This window comes from Pleurodeles waltl, chromosome 11 (genome assembly GCF_031143425.1).
Source record: "Pleurodeles waltl isolate 20211129_DDA chromosome 11, aPleWal1.hap1.20221129, whole genome shotgun sequence".
Classification (NCBI taxonomy): Eukaryota; Metazoa; Chordata; class Amphibia; order Caudata; family Salamandridae; genus Pleurodeles; species Pleurodeles waltl.
The window spans coordinates 860,902,374-860,923,728 of NC_090450.1; the positions used below are offsets into that span (position 1 = coordinate 860,902,374).

Here is a 21,355-nt window from a genome sequence, read left to right on the forward strand (position 1 = left end):
GGAAAAAGTCTGCTAATGCACCCCTGAGTTTAAATTTGTCCAGTCCCAGTGTGGGTACAAAATTCAGGCCCTTATTGAGGACTCCTACTTCATCTTCAGTGAGAGTCTCTTCTCTAAGTTTCACAACTATATTTACAGGCTGCTCGGGTCTGGTTGTGGTTCTGTGCTTTTGCTCCATGTCTGAATCGCTTCTTCTGTTGGGGTTTTCCATTAGACTCTCTGTTCCACTTGCATGCCATGTCTCCCTCTCACTCATCCTCTTCCTAAAAAATAGGCACTGGGTTGGAATAAGGGGGCCACTGGGGGTCCCGATGGAGGTGGTCCATAAGGATGTTGTCCATATGGGATCTGCCAGTAGTACATTTGTTGCAATAGGGATGGGGGTTGGAAATGTGGTGCCCGATTACCCATACCTTTCCTTGTTCTTTTATTGCCCCATGTGCTAGTACTGGAAACTTCACTGGACCAACTCTCTGATTTAGACTTTGAGGACCATGAGTCACTCGTTTGTGAATTTTGGGCAGTGGGATCCTGTTGTTTGTAGCTGTCCCTAATGCATAGATACAAACGTTCATGAGAAAACCTATTGATATATTTTTTTAAGTTTTGTGATTTTGCTCTGCTTCAGGAAATCTTTATGCTCTGTAATCTTCGTTTATCTCCTCCAGTTTTTTTCTTGAAGATAGTTATTTTTACTTGAGTGTTCAAGAAATCTCCATTGGCTTTAATTTTTATGAGCATGGCATCAGAAATGTGCTTGGCTGTGTTAATAAGGAGGATCAACCAGTCACTAGTGCAGCACCATGCAATCGGGGACCAGTCTTTTTTTAAATTCGGCATCGTCCAGGAAAAGTCTACGTGCATTGGTGACCAGCAGTACTCCAAGGGCTAGACTTGTGGCCTCCTGAAGTGAACATCAGGGAAATAAAAAGCACCCCAGTAGCTCCTGCACCCGTCTTGAGCAAGTTCCTGACCCTCAAGTGCAGCTTCTCAGGTCCTGGATCCTTGGTGTGACTCACGGGCTCTTTAAATAAAGTTTTTGGTCTCTTCACAACTGTGAATGTGGCTTTTCACACCAGAACTGCACCACTCACAGCAAAATCCAGCACAAGCTGGTCTCTTCACACAGCAGCATCAACAGCCTACAGGTAACTACCAACGCAAAATTCTAACCTGCCCATCTATGAAGCCCAGCCTGCTATTTGCACCACGCCGGCTGCTGCCCACAATGTTCTCACAATCCTCTCCAATGCGAATGTGAATCTTAACATAAATCTTGAGAAGGTAAATTTTCAGCAGAACTAATCTGGGACTGTATCCGACTCGTGCTCCATTACATTCAACCTGAGCATTTGACTTTGACCCAGTCCCACACGACCAGAGAGCTACAGTTCGTACATTTTTCTGTTAGGCACTATATAGTAGTTTATCTCAAATTCATAACTTGGTTCTAAGATTGGGTTTTTATTGTGTTCTTCTTGTTTATTTGTTACATTCAGCTTTCTTTTTCTACCATGGTGTGGGATCTTTTGTGTGGTGTTTTCACTGTTTTATTGTTTAAGGCAGAAATACTTTATACATTGACTTCAAGTTAAGCCTGACTTCTCTGGGGTGTGCTGTTGCCTTACTTTGCCTAGTATTGTGGTTGCTGCTTGACCAGGGCGCAAAACCCAGTCAACCACTTACTCAATTGCTCACACACACATTGATGGAATTAGAGCAGATATGAAGTGCTGCTTTGACCCAGTAGGAGAGTAGCGCTATGGTGTATAAGACAGGTTCTTTAATAATTTCTCCATGGATACAGATCTGTTCAATCCAAGAACTCTTGCAGTTTTCCACACACTTGTATCTGCTTATTTGAGGATCATTCCTTGAATACTAGAAACAATTTAAATTTGTTACAGTATACCTTTCTGTAAGGCACCTGTCTAGCCTGGAAATGTTTAGAAAAATCAACTAAAATATAACTGTATATAGTTTTTCACTTTTTAAAAATATAAAAGTGGAATATGGAGCTAAACTTGCTACTTATAAACATAGCTTTAGTACCCCTATGATACCTTCCAGAGTTTCTAGAGCCACATGCATTAAATTTAAAGCAGCACAGAAATAGGAAACCTAAAATAAAGATAACATACACGACTGGATGAAATATTTATAATAAAGAATCATTTGGATGTACAATCAAGTGAGGGCATACATAATGGTGGGAATGAAAGACAGAAAAACTACAAAGTCTATCTGAAATATAAAAATACAGTGCTGAATATGTCAGTATCTTTTTCAATTACTTTAGGATACTGATATAAATTTGGTTTAGGGTTTAGGAAAGTGCACTGTACATGTGATTTATATTAAAACATATCAAATACTTTTGGATCACATTATCATACACTCCTTGCTTTAGATATTTGGCAGAGGATATTGGGCTGATAAATATTTTCTGCTAACCATGAAGAAGACATCCATACTACAATGAAAAACTACAGTTTTAATTTGAAAGACATATTACTGATACAGAATTAAGGGGGTCATTACAACATTGGCGGTAACAGCGCCTTACCGCCGTGCAGAAGACCGCCAATACACCGCCACGGCCGTGGAAATCCACCACAGCTATTATGACCCACATCTCGGAATCCGCGGAAATTCAGACACCCACACAAGTCCGCCACACCAAAGGTCAGTGATAAACTGGCGATAACAAAACCCCCACTGTCACGCCAACATGAATACGCCCATGCTATCACGACCCACTAATCCACGCGGCGGTCTTTCAACCGCGGTATTCCATTGGCGGTACACACCGCCGCGCTCAAAATACACACACATCTCCAAAACACCAGCACATTGGACAATTCGAATTACACACACCTGATACACATACAAACACCACTTCCACACTCTCAACACAATATAAAACACACACCAACATCACCCACAAACCCCTACGACCAAAAAATCTGAAAGAAGGCCAGAGAGAGAGCACAGAATAGACAACCCCACCACACAGAGGCACACAACACCATCACCCACACAACATCCACGCACAAAACACCACACACCACTGCACATCACCACACTCATCACCCCACACATCACCTACACCACCCCATGGCACGGCAAAGACACCCCAGGTTCTCCGAGGAGGAGCTCAGGATCATGGTGGAGGAAATCGTACGGGTAGAGCCACAGCTATTTGGAGCACAGGTGCAGCACACCTAAATAGCTAGGAAGATGGAGCTATGGCGAAGAATAGTTGACAGTGTCAACGCAGTGGGACAGCTTCCAAGAAATCAGGAGGACATCAGGAAGAGGTGGAACGACCTACGGGGGAAGGTGCGTTCCGTGGTCTCCAGGCACAACATCGCGGTACAGCGGACTGGCGGCGGACCACCACCTCCTCCCCCACAACTAACAACATGGGAGGAGCAGGTCTTGACCATTATGCATCCTGAGGGCCTCGGAGGAGTCGGTGGAGGAATGGACACTGGTAAGTCAAATCTTAACTATCATATCCCCCACCCTACCTGCATGCTATCACACACCCCCACCCTCACCCCCTCCCCTATCACTCCAACTCCTCACTAATGTACAAATAACACAAACCACCCATCCCAACACCAAGCCCTGCATGACACAACAAAGCATGGACACCCCTCACTAAAGCATGCCCACAGCACATACCCATAACACCCACCCAACCATCATCACACAAGCCCCCACACAGGAATGCTAGCACTAGGGTACACGCTCACCTACCCATTGCACACCATGACACACACACATGCAATAATCATACTTTTGCACCCCTGCAGGACCACTACCTCACGTCACCAGACAGGAGGGTCCAGACATCTCTACCCCACCCACTGAAGAGGCCCACAGTGATGACAGCAGCTCTGGGCAACTGGATCCAGATGACCAGCCCGGACCATCGTGAGCCTCGGGACAGTCGGTTACCCTCGCACAGGCACAGCCCAACACAGACCGTCCACCCTCTGGAAACACCAGCACAGCACCCACCCAGCGGGCCCATACCTTCGTACCAAGGACACGTCAATCAGCTGTGTGTCCACCACTACAGGGAACCCAGGATAACCCACCACCCCAACAACAACAGGGACCTGGGGACAGTGGTAGTGGGCACACGGTCCAGGGGACGGAGGCACAGGAACACAGGGGAACTGGGAGGGCTGCCGTGCGACAGGGGGCGGACAGGCCAAGGGAACCGACGCTCCACGAGGCCCTCTCCTCTATCATGGGAGCATACCACCACTCCCAGGAGACGATGGCTACTGTCCTGGCCAAGTTTCAGGAGACCCAGTGCCTGCAGGAGGACCAGTATTTGGGCTTCAGGGAGGAACTCAGAACCATCAGCTCTGCCCTGGGCACCATCGTAGGGGTGCTGAAGGACATACAGAACACCATGAGGGACACCGTGGCACTCCAAGGGGCCCCTGACACTAGCATGGACGATGAACTGCCCACCACCTCCGCCGGTGCTAGTGGACAGGACGCCCCGCCACAGGACCACCACACCAGCACCCCACCCCCTGCAGACGGAGAACCACCCGCAAGCGGTCCCGACGATCCAGGAACAGGACAGAGAACGATGGCAAGATCCCCGCCAAGAAATAAGACCACCCTGATTGTCATCCCACTGTCCCACTTTGTAACCCTGTCCATACTGGAACTGCCCCAGCTCCACTTCCTATGCCCATATGGGCAGTGCACCTGTGAGACTAATAGACTGGACTCTGCCATGGACATTCCTCCACCATCACCCCTCACCAGTTTACCACCCCCTCCAATAATTAGCACTTCAATAAACACCCTTGAACCACTAAACAATCTGGAGTCAGTCTGTGATTTAGAAAATGTGTATTAGCAATGACAGTGACAAAATCCGTTCACAATAGTAATGTCAATATACCTATGTCACACATCACAAGTCCATGAAGGATGCAAGCAGATGACAGACGTTGGTAACCACACCTGTGAAACTGTAATGGAAATGTACAACTCAGTTACCAAATACTGGTTGAAATTGACAGACAGGATAGAGGTAGAAGTGTGAAAGTACTTGTAGTAGACAAGAAAGTGTTCTCACCTATGTGTCACTGGAAATATTGCTGTATGACTGAGTCCCTGTTGTCAATGTCTTCTTCCACTGCTTCCTCCACATCACTGTCCACAGGCTCCACAGCTGTCACAACACCGTCATCTGGACCATCCTCCTGCAGAAAAGGCACCTGGCGTCGCAAAGCAAGATTGTGAAGCATACAGCAGGCGATGATGATTTGGCACACCTTCCTTGGTGAGTAGAATAGGGAACCACCTGTCATATGGAGGCACCTGAACCTGGCCTTCAGGAAGCCGAAGGTGCGTTCGATCACCCTCCTAGTCCGCCCATGGGCCTCATTGTAGCGTTCCTCTGCCCTTGTCCTGGGATTCCTCACTGGGGTCAATAGCCATGACAGGTTGGGGTAACCAGAGTCCCCTAATAGCCACACCCGGTGCCTCTGGAGTTGACCCATCACATAAGGGATGCTGCTATTCCGCAGGATGTAGGCGTCATGCACTGAGCCAGGGAACATAGCATTTACCTGGGAGATGTACTGGTCTGCCAAACATACCATCTGTACATTCATCGAATGATAACTCTTCCGGTTCCTGTACACCTGTTCACTCCTGTGGGGGGGGGGAACCAGAGCTACATGGGTCCCATCAATGGCACCTATGATGTTAGGGATATGTCCAAGGGCATAGAAGTCACCTTTAACAGTAGCCAAATCTTCCACCTGAGGAAAAACAATGTAGCTCCTCTTGAGTTTCAGCAGGGCAGACAACACTCTGGACAACACGTTGGAAAACATAGGCTGGGACATCCCTGATGCCATGGCAACTGTTGTTTGAAATGACCCACTTGCAAGGAAATGGAGCACTGATAGCACCTGCACTTGAGGGGGGATTCCTGTGGGATGGCGGATTGCTGACATCAGGTCTGGCTCCAACTGGGTACACAGTTCCTGGATTGTGGCACGGTCAAACCTGTAGGTGATGATTAAATGTCGTTCCTCCATTGTCAACAGGTCCACCAGCGGTCGGTACACCGGAGGATTCCGCCATCTTCTCACATGTCCCAGCTGACGGTGCCTAGGAAGGACAAAAGCGACCACACAGTCAAGCAACTCGGAGGTATGTACCCACAGCTACACAGAACACAAAACATAATCCAAAAAGTTGTCTGTAAGAGTGTGGAGTCCAGGCCTAGGTATGTGTGACGCAGTTGAAAATGAAGTCATGTGGGCCCCTGAAATGGCGGCTGGCGTTGTACACCGTCGCGGTAGGTGGTCGAAGACCGCTGCGCAATGCTGCATTGGTTAACATTGGACCCTCTGGGTCCCAGGAGCCAATGACGAAGTGCGCCGGCGGTGATGATACGCACCGCCGCTGACGTGACCGCCATTTTCTATCTGTTGAATCACTCGATACCTGATCTTCGGCAGGAGAGGACCTATTCTGCAAGTGCTGCTGTGACCTCGGTCTGGAAGAGACAATGGCACGTGCGTCTGGGGAAAGGGCCCCTGCCTTCACTGCACAGGAGTTGGAGAAGCTCGTGGATGGGGTCCTCCCCCAGTACACGCAACTCTACGGTCCTCCAGACAAACAGGTGAGTACATAGGGTGCAAGTTGTATGGGCTATGCCTGGGTGGAGAGGGCTGGTTGTAAGAAGGAACGGGGCAGAGTTCTGCGAGCATGAAGGACTGTGAATGCATGTGCCACATGGCAAGGGCAGGGATGTGGGCCACTCACTTCGACGGTGCAGTTGGTAATGACTACTCTTCTTCCCCTGTACATGTCATGTAGGTCAGCGCCCACCAGAAGAAGGATATTTGGCGTGCCATCGCCAAGGACGTCCGGACCCTGGGGGTCCACCAGAGACGGAGCACCCACTGCCGTAAAAGATGGGAGGACATTCGCCGCTGGAGCAAGAAGACGGCGGAGGCTCAGCTGGGGATGGCCTCCCAACATGGGAGGGGTGCCCGTCGCACCATGACCCCCCTGATGTTCCGGATCCTGGCGGTGGCCTACCCTATGTTGGATGGGCGCTTGAGGGCATCACAGCAGACACAAGAGGGTGAGTACACTCTCATTCAGCTGACTTTGCGCGCAGTGGAGGGGTCTGGGTGGGGGAGGAGGGCTGTGGGTTTCCCTAGGCCAGGGCGAGTTCCGTAGGCTAGGCCCCTCCATAATGCAGGCCATGTGGCACTCCACCCCACCTCTGTAGAGTGCCAAGTACAGGAATACTTGCCCCTGTGTCATCTATGTGTGCAGATGTCCACCATAGCCATGTAGGCCATATCCCAAGAACTGCATCTGTAGAGCCCAACAAAGCGGCGTAGTGCAGGGGGCTGCTGTGTCTGTATTGTCCGCCAATGGTAGCGGTAAGCCATGCACTCAACCTGTCTTTCTTCTGTCCCCCCCCCTTTTTGTGCTCTCCCTGTTCTTTTGTGCATCAGCATCATCAGGCGGAGGTACAGTGGCACCGGAGCACGAGGGGGCTGCATCCCACATGGCCATGGAGGGCCACACCACGGACTCAGAATACACCAGTGGGACGGAGGGTGAGGGGAGCTTCACGGCAGTCACTGGATCAGCCACCAGCGACACGGACTCGTCCTCCAATGGGAGCTCCCATGTGGTGGCGGCAACATCTGTGCCCCCCACTTCTACAGGTACAGCCACCACCCCCCCTACCAGCACCGCCCTCCCAGCAGCCCCTCAGCCTTCGCCCCGTGCCCGCTCACCCAGGAGGGTGGGCATCACCTTCGCCCCAGGCACCTCAGCCCCTGCCCCTGTCACCTCTGCTGCCCTCAGTGAGGAGGCCATTGACCTCCTCAGGTCACTCACTGTTGGGCAGTCTACCATTGTGAATGCCATCCAGGGTGCATTCATTCTGGTCATCGAACACTGCAATCTCTGGCCTCAGCACTGATGGCAGCCATTGTCCCTGTCTCTAGCCTCCCCCTCCAACGTCCTCCACCCAGACCCAATCCCCTGTACCTCTGCCTATCCAAAGCACACCATCAGACCAGCCTGCACACACATCAACACACAAGGGAAGCTCAGGCAAACATAGGCACCACACATCCCACAGGCACTCACACAAGCATCACACACATACAGACACAGCAACATCCACTTCCTCTACTGTGTCCCCCTCCTCGTCGTTTCCCTCCTCCTTCCCAGTGTCATCTACACTCTCACCTGCATGCACCACCACTATAGCCACTAGGACTCGCACCAGCACACCCACCACCACACCCCGCTCACGTGCACTCACCACCCCCACTACCATTTACACGTTCCCTGTGTCCTCTCCCAGTGTGTCTGTGACTCCCCCTCCCAAAGTACACAAACGCGGGCACACACACACCCAACATCCATCCACCTCACGACAGCCTCCAGAACATTCACCTGCACCCAAATCATCAAAAGTTACACCTCCTACAACCACCTCCTCTTCCTCCACTCCCAGACCCCCTCCAGCTACCCGTCCCAGTGTTCGTCAGAAACTTTTCCTGAGCAACGTTGACCTCTTTCCCACCACCCCCACCCTCCAATTCATAGGTCCCGTACTAGCACCTCAGCCAAAAAATCTCCGGTACCAGTGGTGCCTGTTAGAGGTATGTGGAGTGCACCGGGCACCAGGGCAGCCAGTGTGACACGGAGCCAAAGCACAGCCAGTCCCCCCCGTGAAGCACCAGAAGTTGGACAGTGCCCGACGGGATAGGGGGAAGACTCCAGCCGGCAAAGCCGCTCACAAGGGTCCCGGGGGGAGTGTTGACTCAGCTGTGACTCCTCCCAAGGTGGGGAAGGGGCAGAAGAAAGCGCCAAAGTCTGGGAAGAGCAGCACGGCGGAGAAGGCCGCCATCATCCCCGCTGCCCAGGAGGCCTCCGCCAGCCCAATCGTCACTGGTCAGGAGACTACCGCCAGAGTCAGTGCCCAGGAGGGCAGCCCGATCGTCACTGGTCAGGAGACCACTGCCAGAGTCAGTGCCCAGGGGGGCAGTCCCATCGTCACTGGTCAGGAGACCACCGCCAGAGTCAGTGCCCAGGAGGGCCCCGGCAGTCACAGCCCTGCTGGGCAATGAGGGACCGCCATGGCAAACACCGCTGAACAGGTCAGAGACAGCAAAGTCAAGCGCCGCTGAACAGGGCAAAGACCGCCATGGCAAGCACCACTGAACAGGTCAGAGACAGCAAAGTCAAGCTCCGCTGAACAGGGCAAAGACCGCCATGGCAAGCACCGCTGAACAGGGCAAAGACCACCATGGCAAGCACCGCTGAACAGGTCAGAGACAGCAAAGTCAAGCTCTGCTGAACAGGGCAAAGACCGCCATAGCAAGCACTGCTGAACAGGGCAAGCACCGCCAACTCAAGCACCGGTAGCCCATGTGCGGCAGGGGCAGTGACAGGACTGGGACCGTCATGGGGAGAGTGATGCACTCTGGGCACCAGTCCCCCTTCAGAACCAGTGGAGAACAGCATCCACTACCTCAGTCCTTAACAGGATGAAGCACTCTGGGCACCTGTCCCCCGCCAGAACCAGTGGAGAACAGCATCCTCTACCTCAGTCCTTAATAGGATGAAGCACTCTGGGCACCTGTCCCCCGCCAGAACCAGTGGAGAACAGCATCCACTACCTCTGTCCTTAGCAGGATGAAGCACTCTGGGCACATGTCCCCCTCCAGAACCAGTGGAGAACAGCATCCACTACCTCAGTCCTTAACAGGATGAAGCACTCTGGGCACCTGTCCCCCTCCAGAACCAGTGGAGAGATCCATCCACTACCTCTGTCCTTAGCAGGATGAAGCACTCTGGGCACCTGTCCCCCTCCAGAACCAGTGGAGACTGTCATCCACTTGAGAGACTGTGGCTTTGCACTCCCCAGGATAAAGCAGTGGGAAAACCACCCACTATAGAGACTTGTGAGACTGTGGCTTTGCACTCCCGAGGATAAAGCAGTGGGAAAACCACCCACTATAGAGACTTGTGAGACTGTGGCTTTGCACTCCCAAGGATAAAGCAGTGGGAAAACCACCCACTATGAAGACTTGTGAGACTGTGGCTTTGCACTCCCCAGGATAAAGCAGTGGGAAAACCACCCACTATAGAGACTTGTGAGACTGTGGCTTTGCACTCCCCAGGATACAGCAGTGGGAAAACCACCCACTTTAGAGACTTGTGAGACTGTGGCTTTGCACTCCCCAGGATAAAGCAGTGGGAAAACCACCCACTATAGAGACTTGTGAGACTGTGGCTTTGCACTCCCCAGGATAAAGCAGTGGGAAAACCACCCACTATAGAGACTTGTGAGACTGTGGCTTTGCACTCCCCAGGATACAGCAGTGGGAAAACCACCCACTATGGAGACTTGTGAGACTGTGGCTTTGCACTCCCCAGGATACAGCAGTGGGGAAACCACCCACTATGGAGACTTGTGAGACTGTGGCTTTGCACTCCCCAGGATAAAGCAGTGGGAAAACCACCCACTATGGAGACTTGTGAGACTGTGGCTTTGCACTCCCCAGGATACAGCAGTGGGAAAACCACCCACTTTAGAGACTTGTGAGACTGTGGCTTTGCACTCCCCAGGATAAAGCAGTGGGAAAACCACCCACTATAGAGACTTGTGAGACTGTGGCTTTGCACTCCCCAGGATACAGCATAGGGAAAACCACCCACTATAGAGACTTGTGAGACTGTGGCTTTGCACTCCCCAGGATAAAGCAGTGGGAAAACCACCCACTATAGAGACTTGTGAGACTGTGGCTTTGCACTCCCCAGGATACAGCAGTGGGAAAACCACCCACTATAGAGACTTGTGAGACTGTGGCTTTGCACTCCCCAGGATGGTCCAGTGGGCAACCCACCCACTGTAGAGACTTGAGAGACTGTGGCTTTGCACTCCCCAGGATACATCAATGGGCATGGAGCCTCCTCGTGGATCTGGCGTGGTGCTGTCATCCGGCTGAGGTGCCCCCCTTCCCTTCCCCCTGAGGTGCCTGTTGTATTTCAATCTGATGCCCCAGCAGTGTTCTCTCCGTTTTGCTCAGGTATCGTGTGTGGGCCTCGCCCATGCATTTTGGGGCCAGTGGTCCACGGACGTTGAATGGTGCATACCTGCATACCTGCACTACTGATCGTGATGTATATTTTGTTGAATGCGTATATATATCTGTATATATTAGCTTACTGTATTTTCATATTGCAATGGTTGCACTCATTTCCTTTTGTCTTTGCATTCTTCCGGGGGGGTTGGGGGTTGTTACTGTGATGTTTGGATATGCATTGGTGTGTGTGTTGTAGTGGGTGAGGATCGGGGTGGGGGTGTTGCGTGTGTGTGTCCGTGACTTTTGCCTCCCCCCTTCCCTATGTCGTAGGTGCAGTACTCACCGTTGTCTTCGGCACCGGCATTGATGATGATCGTACAGGAGCAGGAAGACTATCGCAGGGAGTATTTGGAGTTCCGGCTCCATGGTGCCCTCCTTCCTCGTGGAGTGTTAGAGGTGAGCGTTTTCCCATTGAAATGGCTGTTTCCGCCGTGTTTTTATCCACGGTGAATCCGGCCCGGAAAAGGTGGCGGATTGGTAGGTTATGATACTGTGGGTGGTACTTTGTCTCCCGCCTGTCTGTTGGCGGTGACCGCCACGCTGCTTGTCTGTACCGCCATGGCGGTCGGAGTGTTAAAGTGGCTGTCTTTGTTGGCGGTTTCCGCCACGGTCATAATTCCCTTTTTTTCCGCCGGCCTGTTTGCAGTCTTACCGCCGCTTTAACACCGTCCACCAGGGTTGTAATGACCACCTAAGAGTCTAGGATAGTAATGAGATTGTGATATGCTGGAACATACTCATTTGATCTATAAAAAGTTACAAAAAAGCTGGAAACCAATGCATGAAAACATTGTTTACAAACTAGTGCTCAAGTAATAAACTAGTGTTGAAGAGTGGACCAGCTGCTGCTCATTTGGGCTCAAATTATACTGAGCCTTATCAAGTGAATACACACACACGATGGGTTACAAGTCAAGGGTGCATCCTCTTTCATTATGAGTCTTTTCCAGAATGGAATCATTAGAGTGTTGCAACAATTCTATACCTGAAACATGCCAGTAAGCAGGAAAGCTTCAACTGGAATGAACATATGTAGGCTAGATATCACTTGCAGGTAGGTCACTTAAGAAAGAAATACTTGCTGTATGTATTTGATACCTAACCCATCTTTCCAGATAGTTTCTCAGTGGTGAAACTGAATGTTGTTTTCTATTCCCCCATACCCTTTCTTCTAGGGTCCTGTCTTCAGCAGCTGTATAAGAGGTCCCTAGATACAGCGATCTTGGGATTGTGTGGTCTTAGTGGGAATTAATGCTTCTCCTGCATGGATGTGACTGGAACTCACAGATTCCAAAGCCTATGAAAACGTAGTTTCTGGGTAGCATAAGCCACATTGAACAATTAATCTAAGAATGTAGCTGCTGTGCGCTGATGAGCCCTGGTCGCTAGACCTGTCAACTTAGTGAAAGTCAAGCTGCATTCCATTTAGTCATTATATTGTTGGAAGCAAAACTAGAAAATCAAGAGTAAGACTATGTGGTGACCAATATTCTGACAACAGTTAACAGTAGTTGCTGGCCCCGCTGCGATTATAAGATCTGCTAAAGGCAAACAAATCTCCATATGAAAGTCTGGCCCAAAAATAAAAATTTCTTCAGGATTCGGACCCACAATTACTGATATCCCAAGTCATTTCTTGTCTCTCAGTAGATTTACTAAAGGCTTGCATCATCACCTGCCATGCAAGTTGACGCAAGAGCAATGCAATTTCTTAAGTGAGATTTACTATGCCATGCAGAGCAACCTTGAGTGTTTCTGTGTGGCATAGTAAATCTGGAGTAATGCAAGGCAGTACAAGTTGCCGCCTTGCATTACTCTGCACTGGCTGGAGTATGGGTGTTTTCACACATCCATCCATGCATTTTAATACATTCCCAGATTAACTAATAGTAGTAATCCTGGGAATGCATCAAAATGCTATACCTTCCCATGTGAGGGTTAAAGAGGAGAAATCTTTATTTCTCCTGTTTTTTTCCTCTTTCTACATGTGTTACAGCACACATAGACAAAGGAAAATGCCACTGAGGATAGTTCTGTGCAGGAAATTGTCCCTTCCTGCACAAAAACAATCCTGCCTACAACGCAGACACCCTTGCACCATGGTGCAAGGATGTCTGTGTTGGCACTTGATAGCCACTAGCGTGCCAGCGCAGAGAGAGAAAGAAAGAGCGAGAGAGCAGGAATGCGCATATTTTAGAAGATATGGCACATTCCTGCCCTCTTCATTTGACGCAGTGCAGCAAGTTGTCTTGCTGAGTTGCACTGCATCAAATTTTAGTAAATCTACCCCCTTGGGTCCAACGCATAAAGGGCTGGAATTTCTCCACTCCCAAAGATACTAGTACCCCCAGTATCAGTGGCCCTCATTATTTCCCCTATCCCCTGTGTTTGCATAAAGGAGTAAAATTTCCCAGCTAGCAGTTGGGATATCTGTTTGGCAGTGGATCTATCTAGCCAAGCATCTAGTAACATATTAAAATCCACCCCTAGTATAGTTAAAGACGGTGGTAGCTCTGTGTAGGTTGCCCAAATATTGTAGTGTGTCCACTTGTAGCCCTGCCGGGATAGCACATTTCCCATTCACGCTAGCATTCAGCTGGATTCATGATCTTATGATCCATCACTCGATATCAATGCCTTTCCAGCCAGTCCCACTCCTCTGCTGTGGTGTTGAAATAATGAGATGTTTCAAAATTATCCAGAGTTTTGCGGGGAAGAACATGATGTATTGGGGCTCCAGTTGTTTTAGGTGTCTTTTATCCCTTATAAAGGCTTCTTGTTGCAGTTGTACTGTTGTGGTATAGTCTAGGTAGATGTTAACATTGCCCCTCCCATCTGATGGAGTCCATGCAGCCCTGCCTTGTGTAATATGTCAACTCTATCCAGGAAATTGAGTAATCTAGCTGCAGTGGCTTATGGTAGCACCCCTAGCTGTGGTGTTCTGCTTGGTAACCTGTGTGTATGTTCTATTGTGAATCAGTTGGTTGTTTTGACTTCCAGCACCACGAACAACAGCTAATCCTGCAGAAATAGTCACATACTGTGTTCTTCTTTCCACTCCACTCTACCAGATAGTATGGCAGTGAGAATTTCCCTCCCCATCGTCGGTTTTCCTCCTTAAGGTAGTTATCTCTTTCTTCAGTGCCTGTATTTGGGAGGTGTGATCAGATATCTCAAGCAGGTCTCTTTTATTTTTTTTGTTACGTTGGGCCACGGGCAATGGATATTTCACACATTATGCTTGGTTCATGGTATGTTAGCACATTATACTTCTGTTGTTGGCACTCTCCTAGTGTAAGGTATTTCACTGCTGTGAGTGGGAGCTCAGAAGATCTCCGTTGTTGATGACATCTCTTGGGCTTCTACATGAGGATCATGATTTACATCGATTTTATATGAGAAACTGCATGTTAAATCAAAGTCTGAGACTACAGTTGCTGTCGGTACACTTGAGCCTATATGGTGCAAAGATACTGCTCATTACGTACGTCCTGAGAAGAACTGGCAAGAAGGTAATATTTTGTGGTCTACAGTAATCTCACATGTCCAAATACCGCACTTTTTGTCATTCTTACCTTCCATCTCTCCCTGTGCATGACAACCTGCACGCCATCATAGGCTACTGCTGGGTGTTTATACCCAGAATTGGATTTACATGGTCATTCCTGATACAGGGTTTATGGGTATTGAGGAAGGCAGAGGAAAATGTGTATTAGCTTAGTGCCACTCTCATAGATGTGGAGAAATCATATTATGTAATGTTTGAAAAATTAGTGCTGCTGGGTGCTTCTTCGTCATTTTTTTCTTGCAACTGTGTATTTACCTGCATGTGAATTGTCATAAACGTACCTTCTTCATGACCAAGTTGCTTGTTTTTAGCTCGCTTCCTAGACTCCACCTTGTCTGTGTCTCCATTGACTGCCTCATAAACAGTTTCTGCTACCTCTTGTTGCCACCGCTCAGATATAACTAATGGGAAGTTCTTGTAGAGTTCTTGATCACTGTCAAGAAGCTAGTGGAAAAAAAAATAAAGAGAAGTTTACATCACATTTAGTCTGTTGCTACCACTGAAATGCCATCTATTGAGTTACAGAAAAAACACAGTAGACTAATATACTTGTTATGCTGATACATAAAAAAAAATCCCAGGCACAAGCCTGATAACTATAGTCTAGTTTAGCCTTCTATTTCATTGTCAAAAACTGTTCAAATTAAGATTAGGCAATGTTTAGAGGATCCTATTACACTTTCCAACATTTATGTGTGTTTATTGTCCAAAACATTAAAATGTTAGCTAAGGTCCTTGTAATACTAAATGTGAGAACCTTTGATCTAATGGCTATGTAATGGCTCTGAAACTGATGAAGATGTTTATAAATAAACTATTCTCGTTGTGGCAAAAGTTGTGATTCTTGCTCTCACCATCCAACAGATTCCCATCTTCCATCTTACTGCATGCTGGTTTTTGTTACATGGACAAAGCAAATATTTGACTCTATATTTGGACAAATGTATTCTTAGCTGTGAGTATAAATCACCGCTAATAGATATTCAAAAAGTAGAATAAACCACTTTAACTTTTCTATGAAGATTCCTACTTTTTGACACTGATGCAAAAATTCAAAACATATTCCATTTCAATGTATGGATGTTCAATTTCAGAAAACCTAATTTGAAAACCTTAATTGACAACTGTAAATAGACAATGAAACAGAGCTCTGTTTAGAAAATGATGTACTGTGCCTGCTATTTCAGAAACATAAACATATACTGGTTAAGTGGGACCTTAGATGTTGGTGGATGCTAGGCAGCTGTCAAAAAAAGATGCAGATCCCATGACCACAACGTTTTGGTTCCCCACCCATTTAGAGGTGAAGAAACTGCTGTGTTTTTGCTGGTAGAGCCTTAGCTGTCACAAACTCTTGACCTGACACTCCATCCACTAAACGTTCTTCACATGACAGTGGCAACAGCCCTGCCCTCTTTAGAGTGAGGTGACCAATACTTATTGTATCTGACCAAAGTCCAAATATTAAGAATGGTAATGCCAGGCAAAGAGTAGTAACAATGGACCCAACATACCGGGCGAATACTCCCTATAGGTTTGGGCCATTATTTTCTTGTTTGTCTAAAACAATCTCCCACTTTGGGTTTTTGGTTCATGAAAACAATAACAATGCAGGACCAAAGACATGGCACAGATGTGGCATGCTGCACATCCTACAGTGCATGCATTGCAGCAAAGGATGAACTGAAAACTGAGATCCCCCATCACCCCAACAAAGTAGATGGGAATCTCTCAGTAGTGTGTGTCCCTCCTCCATCAGCTTCCTAATAATTATCAAACTCAATGCTATTGTGTGGAAGAAATGGGGTTTCAAGTTGGCAGTGGTTTGCACCCTGTCCAGGTAGAGGCCCTCAGTCAGGGTAAGGGAGTCACACACCTAAGACAACCCCTGCTCACCACCTTGGTAGCTTGGCATGAGCAGTCAGGCTTATCTCAGAGGCAATGTGTTAAGTATTTGTACACACACACACAGTGAAAACACCACAAAAGTATTCCACAACAGTTTAAAAAAGAGTCAAAAATTATCTTTATCTATTTAATTTGAGTAAAATAAGACTTCTCTGGGTCACAGGTGCTGCAGTGTAGTCATGTGTCACAGACATCGGTGACACAGCACTCGGTACTCATGATGTCACAGGACTTCAGAAGCGCTGCAGCGGCCTCAGGACTGCGGGGTCAGTCGGGGTCATCATACTCCACCAGTTACCACAACTTTGGTGCAGGCAGCGGTGCAGAGTCGGGAACCATGCCCGTTCTGGACGTGTCCAGTGTTGATGTTTTTCACCACAACTCACTTTCAAGGGCCCAGGAACTGGATTTGATACCACTTTGCACGTCAGGGCTCCCAGTGAGAAAGCCCAGATGCTGGTAGATTAAGTCTTTGATGTCCCTGAGACTTCTAACAGGAGGCAAGCTCAGTTCAAGTCCTTGGAGAATCTTGGAAAGCAGGATGTAGATAGCAAAGTCCAGTCCTTCGACTCCCAGGGCAGAAGAAGCAGCAGCAGGCCAGCACAGCAAAGCAAGAGGCAGAGTGGCAGATCCTCCTCAAACATCCAGCTCTTCTCCCTAGCAGAATGTCCTCAGTCCAGAAATGTTCTTAAACAGTGGGATCAGCAGTCCAATACTTATACTCATTTCTGCCTTTGAAATAGGCAAACATCAAAGGAAAGTCTTTGTAGTACACAAGACCCTGCCTCTTCATGTCCTGGCCCCAGACACACTCCAGAGGGTTGGAGACTGTACTGTGTGAGGGCGGGCACAGCCCTGTTTGCAGGTGCAGGTGTAAGCTCTTGCCACCACTCTAGCCCAGGAAGACCCATCAGCATATGCAGGACACACCTCAGCTCCCTTTGTGTGACTGTCTAGAGCAAATTCACAAACAGTCCAACTGTCATTCTGACCCAGACATGTATTCAGAAGCCTGGCAGAGGCACAGAATGGTTAAGTAAAACAATGCCTACTTTCTAAAAGTGGCATTTTCAAACTTAAAATCTAAAAACCAACTTTACCAAAAGATATATTTTAAAATGTTAAGTTCAGAGACCCCAAACCCCATATCTCTATCTGATCCCAAAGGGAAACTGCACTTAAAAGATATTTCAAGGCAATCCCCATGTTACCCTATGGGAGAGAAAGCTCTTGCAATAGTGAAAACCGAATTTGGCAGTATTTCCCTGTTAGAACATGTAAAAGACAGCAGTACATGTCCCACCTTTAACATACACTTCTCCCTGCCCATGGGGCTACCTAAGGCTTACCTGAGGGGTGCCTTACATGTATGAAAAGGGACAGTTTGGGCCTAGCAAGTGGGTACACTTGCCAAATAGAATGGGGAGTTTAAAACTGCACACATAGACACTGCAGTGGCGGGTCTGACCCATGTTTACAGGGCTACTCGTGTGCGAGACACAATCAGTGCTGCAGACCCACTAGTAGCATTTAATTTGCAGGCCCTGGGCACCTTTAGTGCATTCTACTTGGGACTTACTATTAAATCAAATGTGGCAATCATGGAAAAGCCAATTACACATACATTTTACGCCATGAGCACTTGCACTTTAGCACTGGTCAGCTGCCCAGATTACCAAAATCAGCAACAACGCAGTCCACCACACAGTCAAAACATGAGAAGCAGAGCCAAAAAAGACAGGGGAGACCACACCAAGGATGCCAGGTCTAACAAGGTCATGCCTGCAACCCAAAGTGGACACTTCACTTGGTATGGGTGGCTGGTTTTGTGTGTGGGCCCAAGAAAGAACCACCAGCAAGAACCTACATGCTCCCTAGAAGCACTGGCAAAGAGTGGCCTCCATCTTGCCAGTTTCTCTCATCCCACCACGTTCATCGGAGCATGTGCCTATACATCATAGGCAGGTCTGGAAAAATCAACAGTGTTGGTGGGGCTGAAGCTGAGATAGAGAATCTATTCTTTGTGGGCAGTGAAGGACCCTAAACCACAGCCAGTACAAGCTTGCCATCAAGCCAGGACTAAGAAACTAAGGCACAATGCAAGGGAACAGCAAGGAAAGAAAAACTGTGACGTGAGACTATTATGTGCCAACCTCTAACCTTACAATATTTCCTCTGGAAGGGGTAACCCAAAGGAGGGACCCAAAAGTTTGGTACACACCATTTTTCCAGGAGGGCAGTGGGTCGTGCCTAGCTTTCATTAGTAATATTGAGCAATATCCCAACATGAGAAATAGCACTTGCTAGTATTCACCAGTTCCCTCACAGACTAACTGCTATCCTAATGACTGTGCAACAAATTGCTGCCTTCTGATATTTTATGTACATTGCTGTATTATGTAACTGAAGTAAAGTGTGTTTCCTCTTTCAATAAAAGTATTGACTGGACATTGATTGATAATAAATATTTCATTGAGCTCTGGGTTTCTACGCCCCACCCAAACACTGAGTTTAGTGTAGAGGGTTGTACTTGGCTCTCGGTTTTTGGGCTCAAAACAGATAAAACCCTAGGACCTTAGTGACAAAAAGGTATTTTTTTAAACCTATGCGCAGCAACGTCTGATTGCCCCTTGACTTCTAAAAGAGATACCAATGTGAATGTATTCAAATTATTGTCCCACTGCTCGATAAACCATAAGCTGCCAAGCAAACACCATTCATCTTATTCCTCTTGAGTGAACATTTTTCCAGTAGCAGGAATGCACACTTTTGTAGTGCTCACAAATTTACATTCTACTTTGTTACTCACCATGGGAGCAGTGCTTAATTTGAATCTGTGGTTTCCGGAGATGGGCACCGGCAGTTATTTTTCTGCCTCAAGCATTTACTGCGAGCAAAAGACACATTTGGGAAAGACAGAGGAAGAAAAAAAACGGCAACGCATCACAAAGGGAGAGAGCAGAAAGCTGCAAGTGTGAGCTGAAGGGGGAAGAGAGTGACGGTAAATGGACTGAAGAGGCCCGACATGGCTTCAGGATTATGCTGCCTCAGTACTCTGTGCTCACACATTTAATTTCAGCAGCCGAGTGTTTCAGAGGAGAGATCTGGGCACCGGCACGTTTTTCTTTACAAATCAAGCACTGCATGGGAGTACATCTGAAATAGGGTAGGTCATTTTTGCGAATGCGCAGGACTGTAGCCTCAGGGTGCTGTCTAGTTTGCATTTTGTATCATCTCGTAGTATGCATACTTTTAGCACCACAGTACCTCAGGGAGTTCTGCAGCAGCCAGAAATGAGGCACCTTACAAAACAGATTAGATTGAAGATTACTAGTTTGCAAAACTAACAATCAAATGACAGTTCATACGTTAGCAATTGCGATAACTTTAAAGCTAACATACACAAACCTATTCTTTTTTTAACAGCATTTGAGGCATTTCAATCAGAATTGCTGGCTTTTTAGTAACAGGTGATAGAGCTTCATGATTTATTGCTAAAATAAAGCTGACAATTGCAAGCTAATGGTTTTAAGTAAAGTAAGAAATATGCAATTCCCGCCATCAATTCGGTGATAAACACCATAGTATCTCGCCAAAGGTCGAAACTTGTGCTTCTAGACAATATTAATTAATAATCTGTGTTTTATGTATTTAAGAGAATCTTTCTAAATACACAATTAATGTTGTATGTAAAACACGCTATGAAAAGCTGAGGGGCTACAAGATGAAATGTAATGCACTGAATGTGCGGAAGTAAAGTAAGTACCTTGATGCCTTTGGTGTCCTCTTCATCGAATGAACCAATATCAAAGGCATCAGCGGCATTGACCTCTCCCCGTGGCGGAATCAATGGCGGCGGATACTGAAAAACCAAAAGTCATCAAATTGGTTAACTGGATTGATACAAAAGTGTTAAGCTTCATTTACTAGAATTGTATTTTACTTTTTTTGCCAGATATCACTGCGCCCTCCAGCAGCACATATTTCGCTCACTACTTTATACAAAAATATGTCTCTAATTTAAAAAAAAAAATGCCGTCCTTCAAACAGCGCACGGAAGTAAGAGGAGAGTTGAAAGAGCAGTTCTTTTTTTCACATTTTCTAAAAATGTACAGCATTTAATCAAAGCTTCTAAAGCATGCCTTTTGAATGTTTCTCTACGACAGCATTGTGTCTGTGTCCGAGGTTTTGACAAAGCGATCAGGCCTCGTGGACGTGGAGGCAGGTTGCAAACATTGGTGGTGAATTGTGCGCCACTGTTTGTGAACTGCATGTAATTTTGCAATGAAACCCAAGTACTGACAGTTTACATCCCATAATTCCCTTTGGCAGGGGTTTACAGAACTACCTATCTCATGAATAATAATAAAGTGGGCTGTTATTAGCAACCACCTGTATAGGATACAAAATGAGTTCCTTTACGAAACAGGTGGTTCTTTAAAAAAACACGTTTCCCATTTGGCGTGATCCCTGTAAGAGCATGCCGCAGACCCCCTGAGGCTACTCAACTCAAACTTGATAGAGCGGTCCGTAGTAATAATTTACCTGTGTTCGGACGCTCTTTAGGCCGATGAATCTTTTGACTTAGTGGGAACTCTCTGTACTCCCAATCAATCAATTTCCTCTAATCAATAATCAATAACGGACATAGGCAATACCTTGATCAACATAACACTTAACAATTAATCCAGAA

At 47.5% G+C, this 21,355-nt stretch overlaps 1 protein-coding gene across 1 annotated transcript in view; it reads right to left on the reverse strand.

Annotated features, from left to right (window-relative positions):
* GRK3 (G protein-coupled receptor kinase 3) overlaps window positions 1-21,355 on the reverse strand; it is a 1,092,546-nt gene that overhangs the window by 52,759 nt on the left and 1,018,432 nt on the right. Inside the window, exons 17-18 of the mRNA XM_069214703.1 lie at window positions 20,429-20,524; window positions 15,036-15,198 (exon numbers count right to left, since the gene is read on the reverse strand). Of these exons, the coding sequence (XP_069070804.1) occupies window positions 15,036-15,198; window positions 20,429-20,524 (259 nt within the window). The remainder of the gene's footprint in view (window positions 1-15,035; window positions 15,199-20,428; window positions 20,525-21,355) is intronic.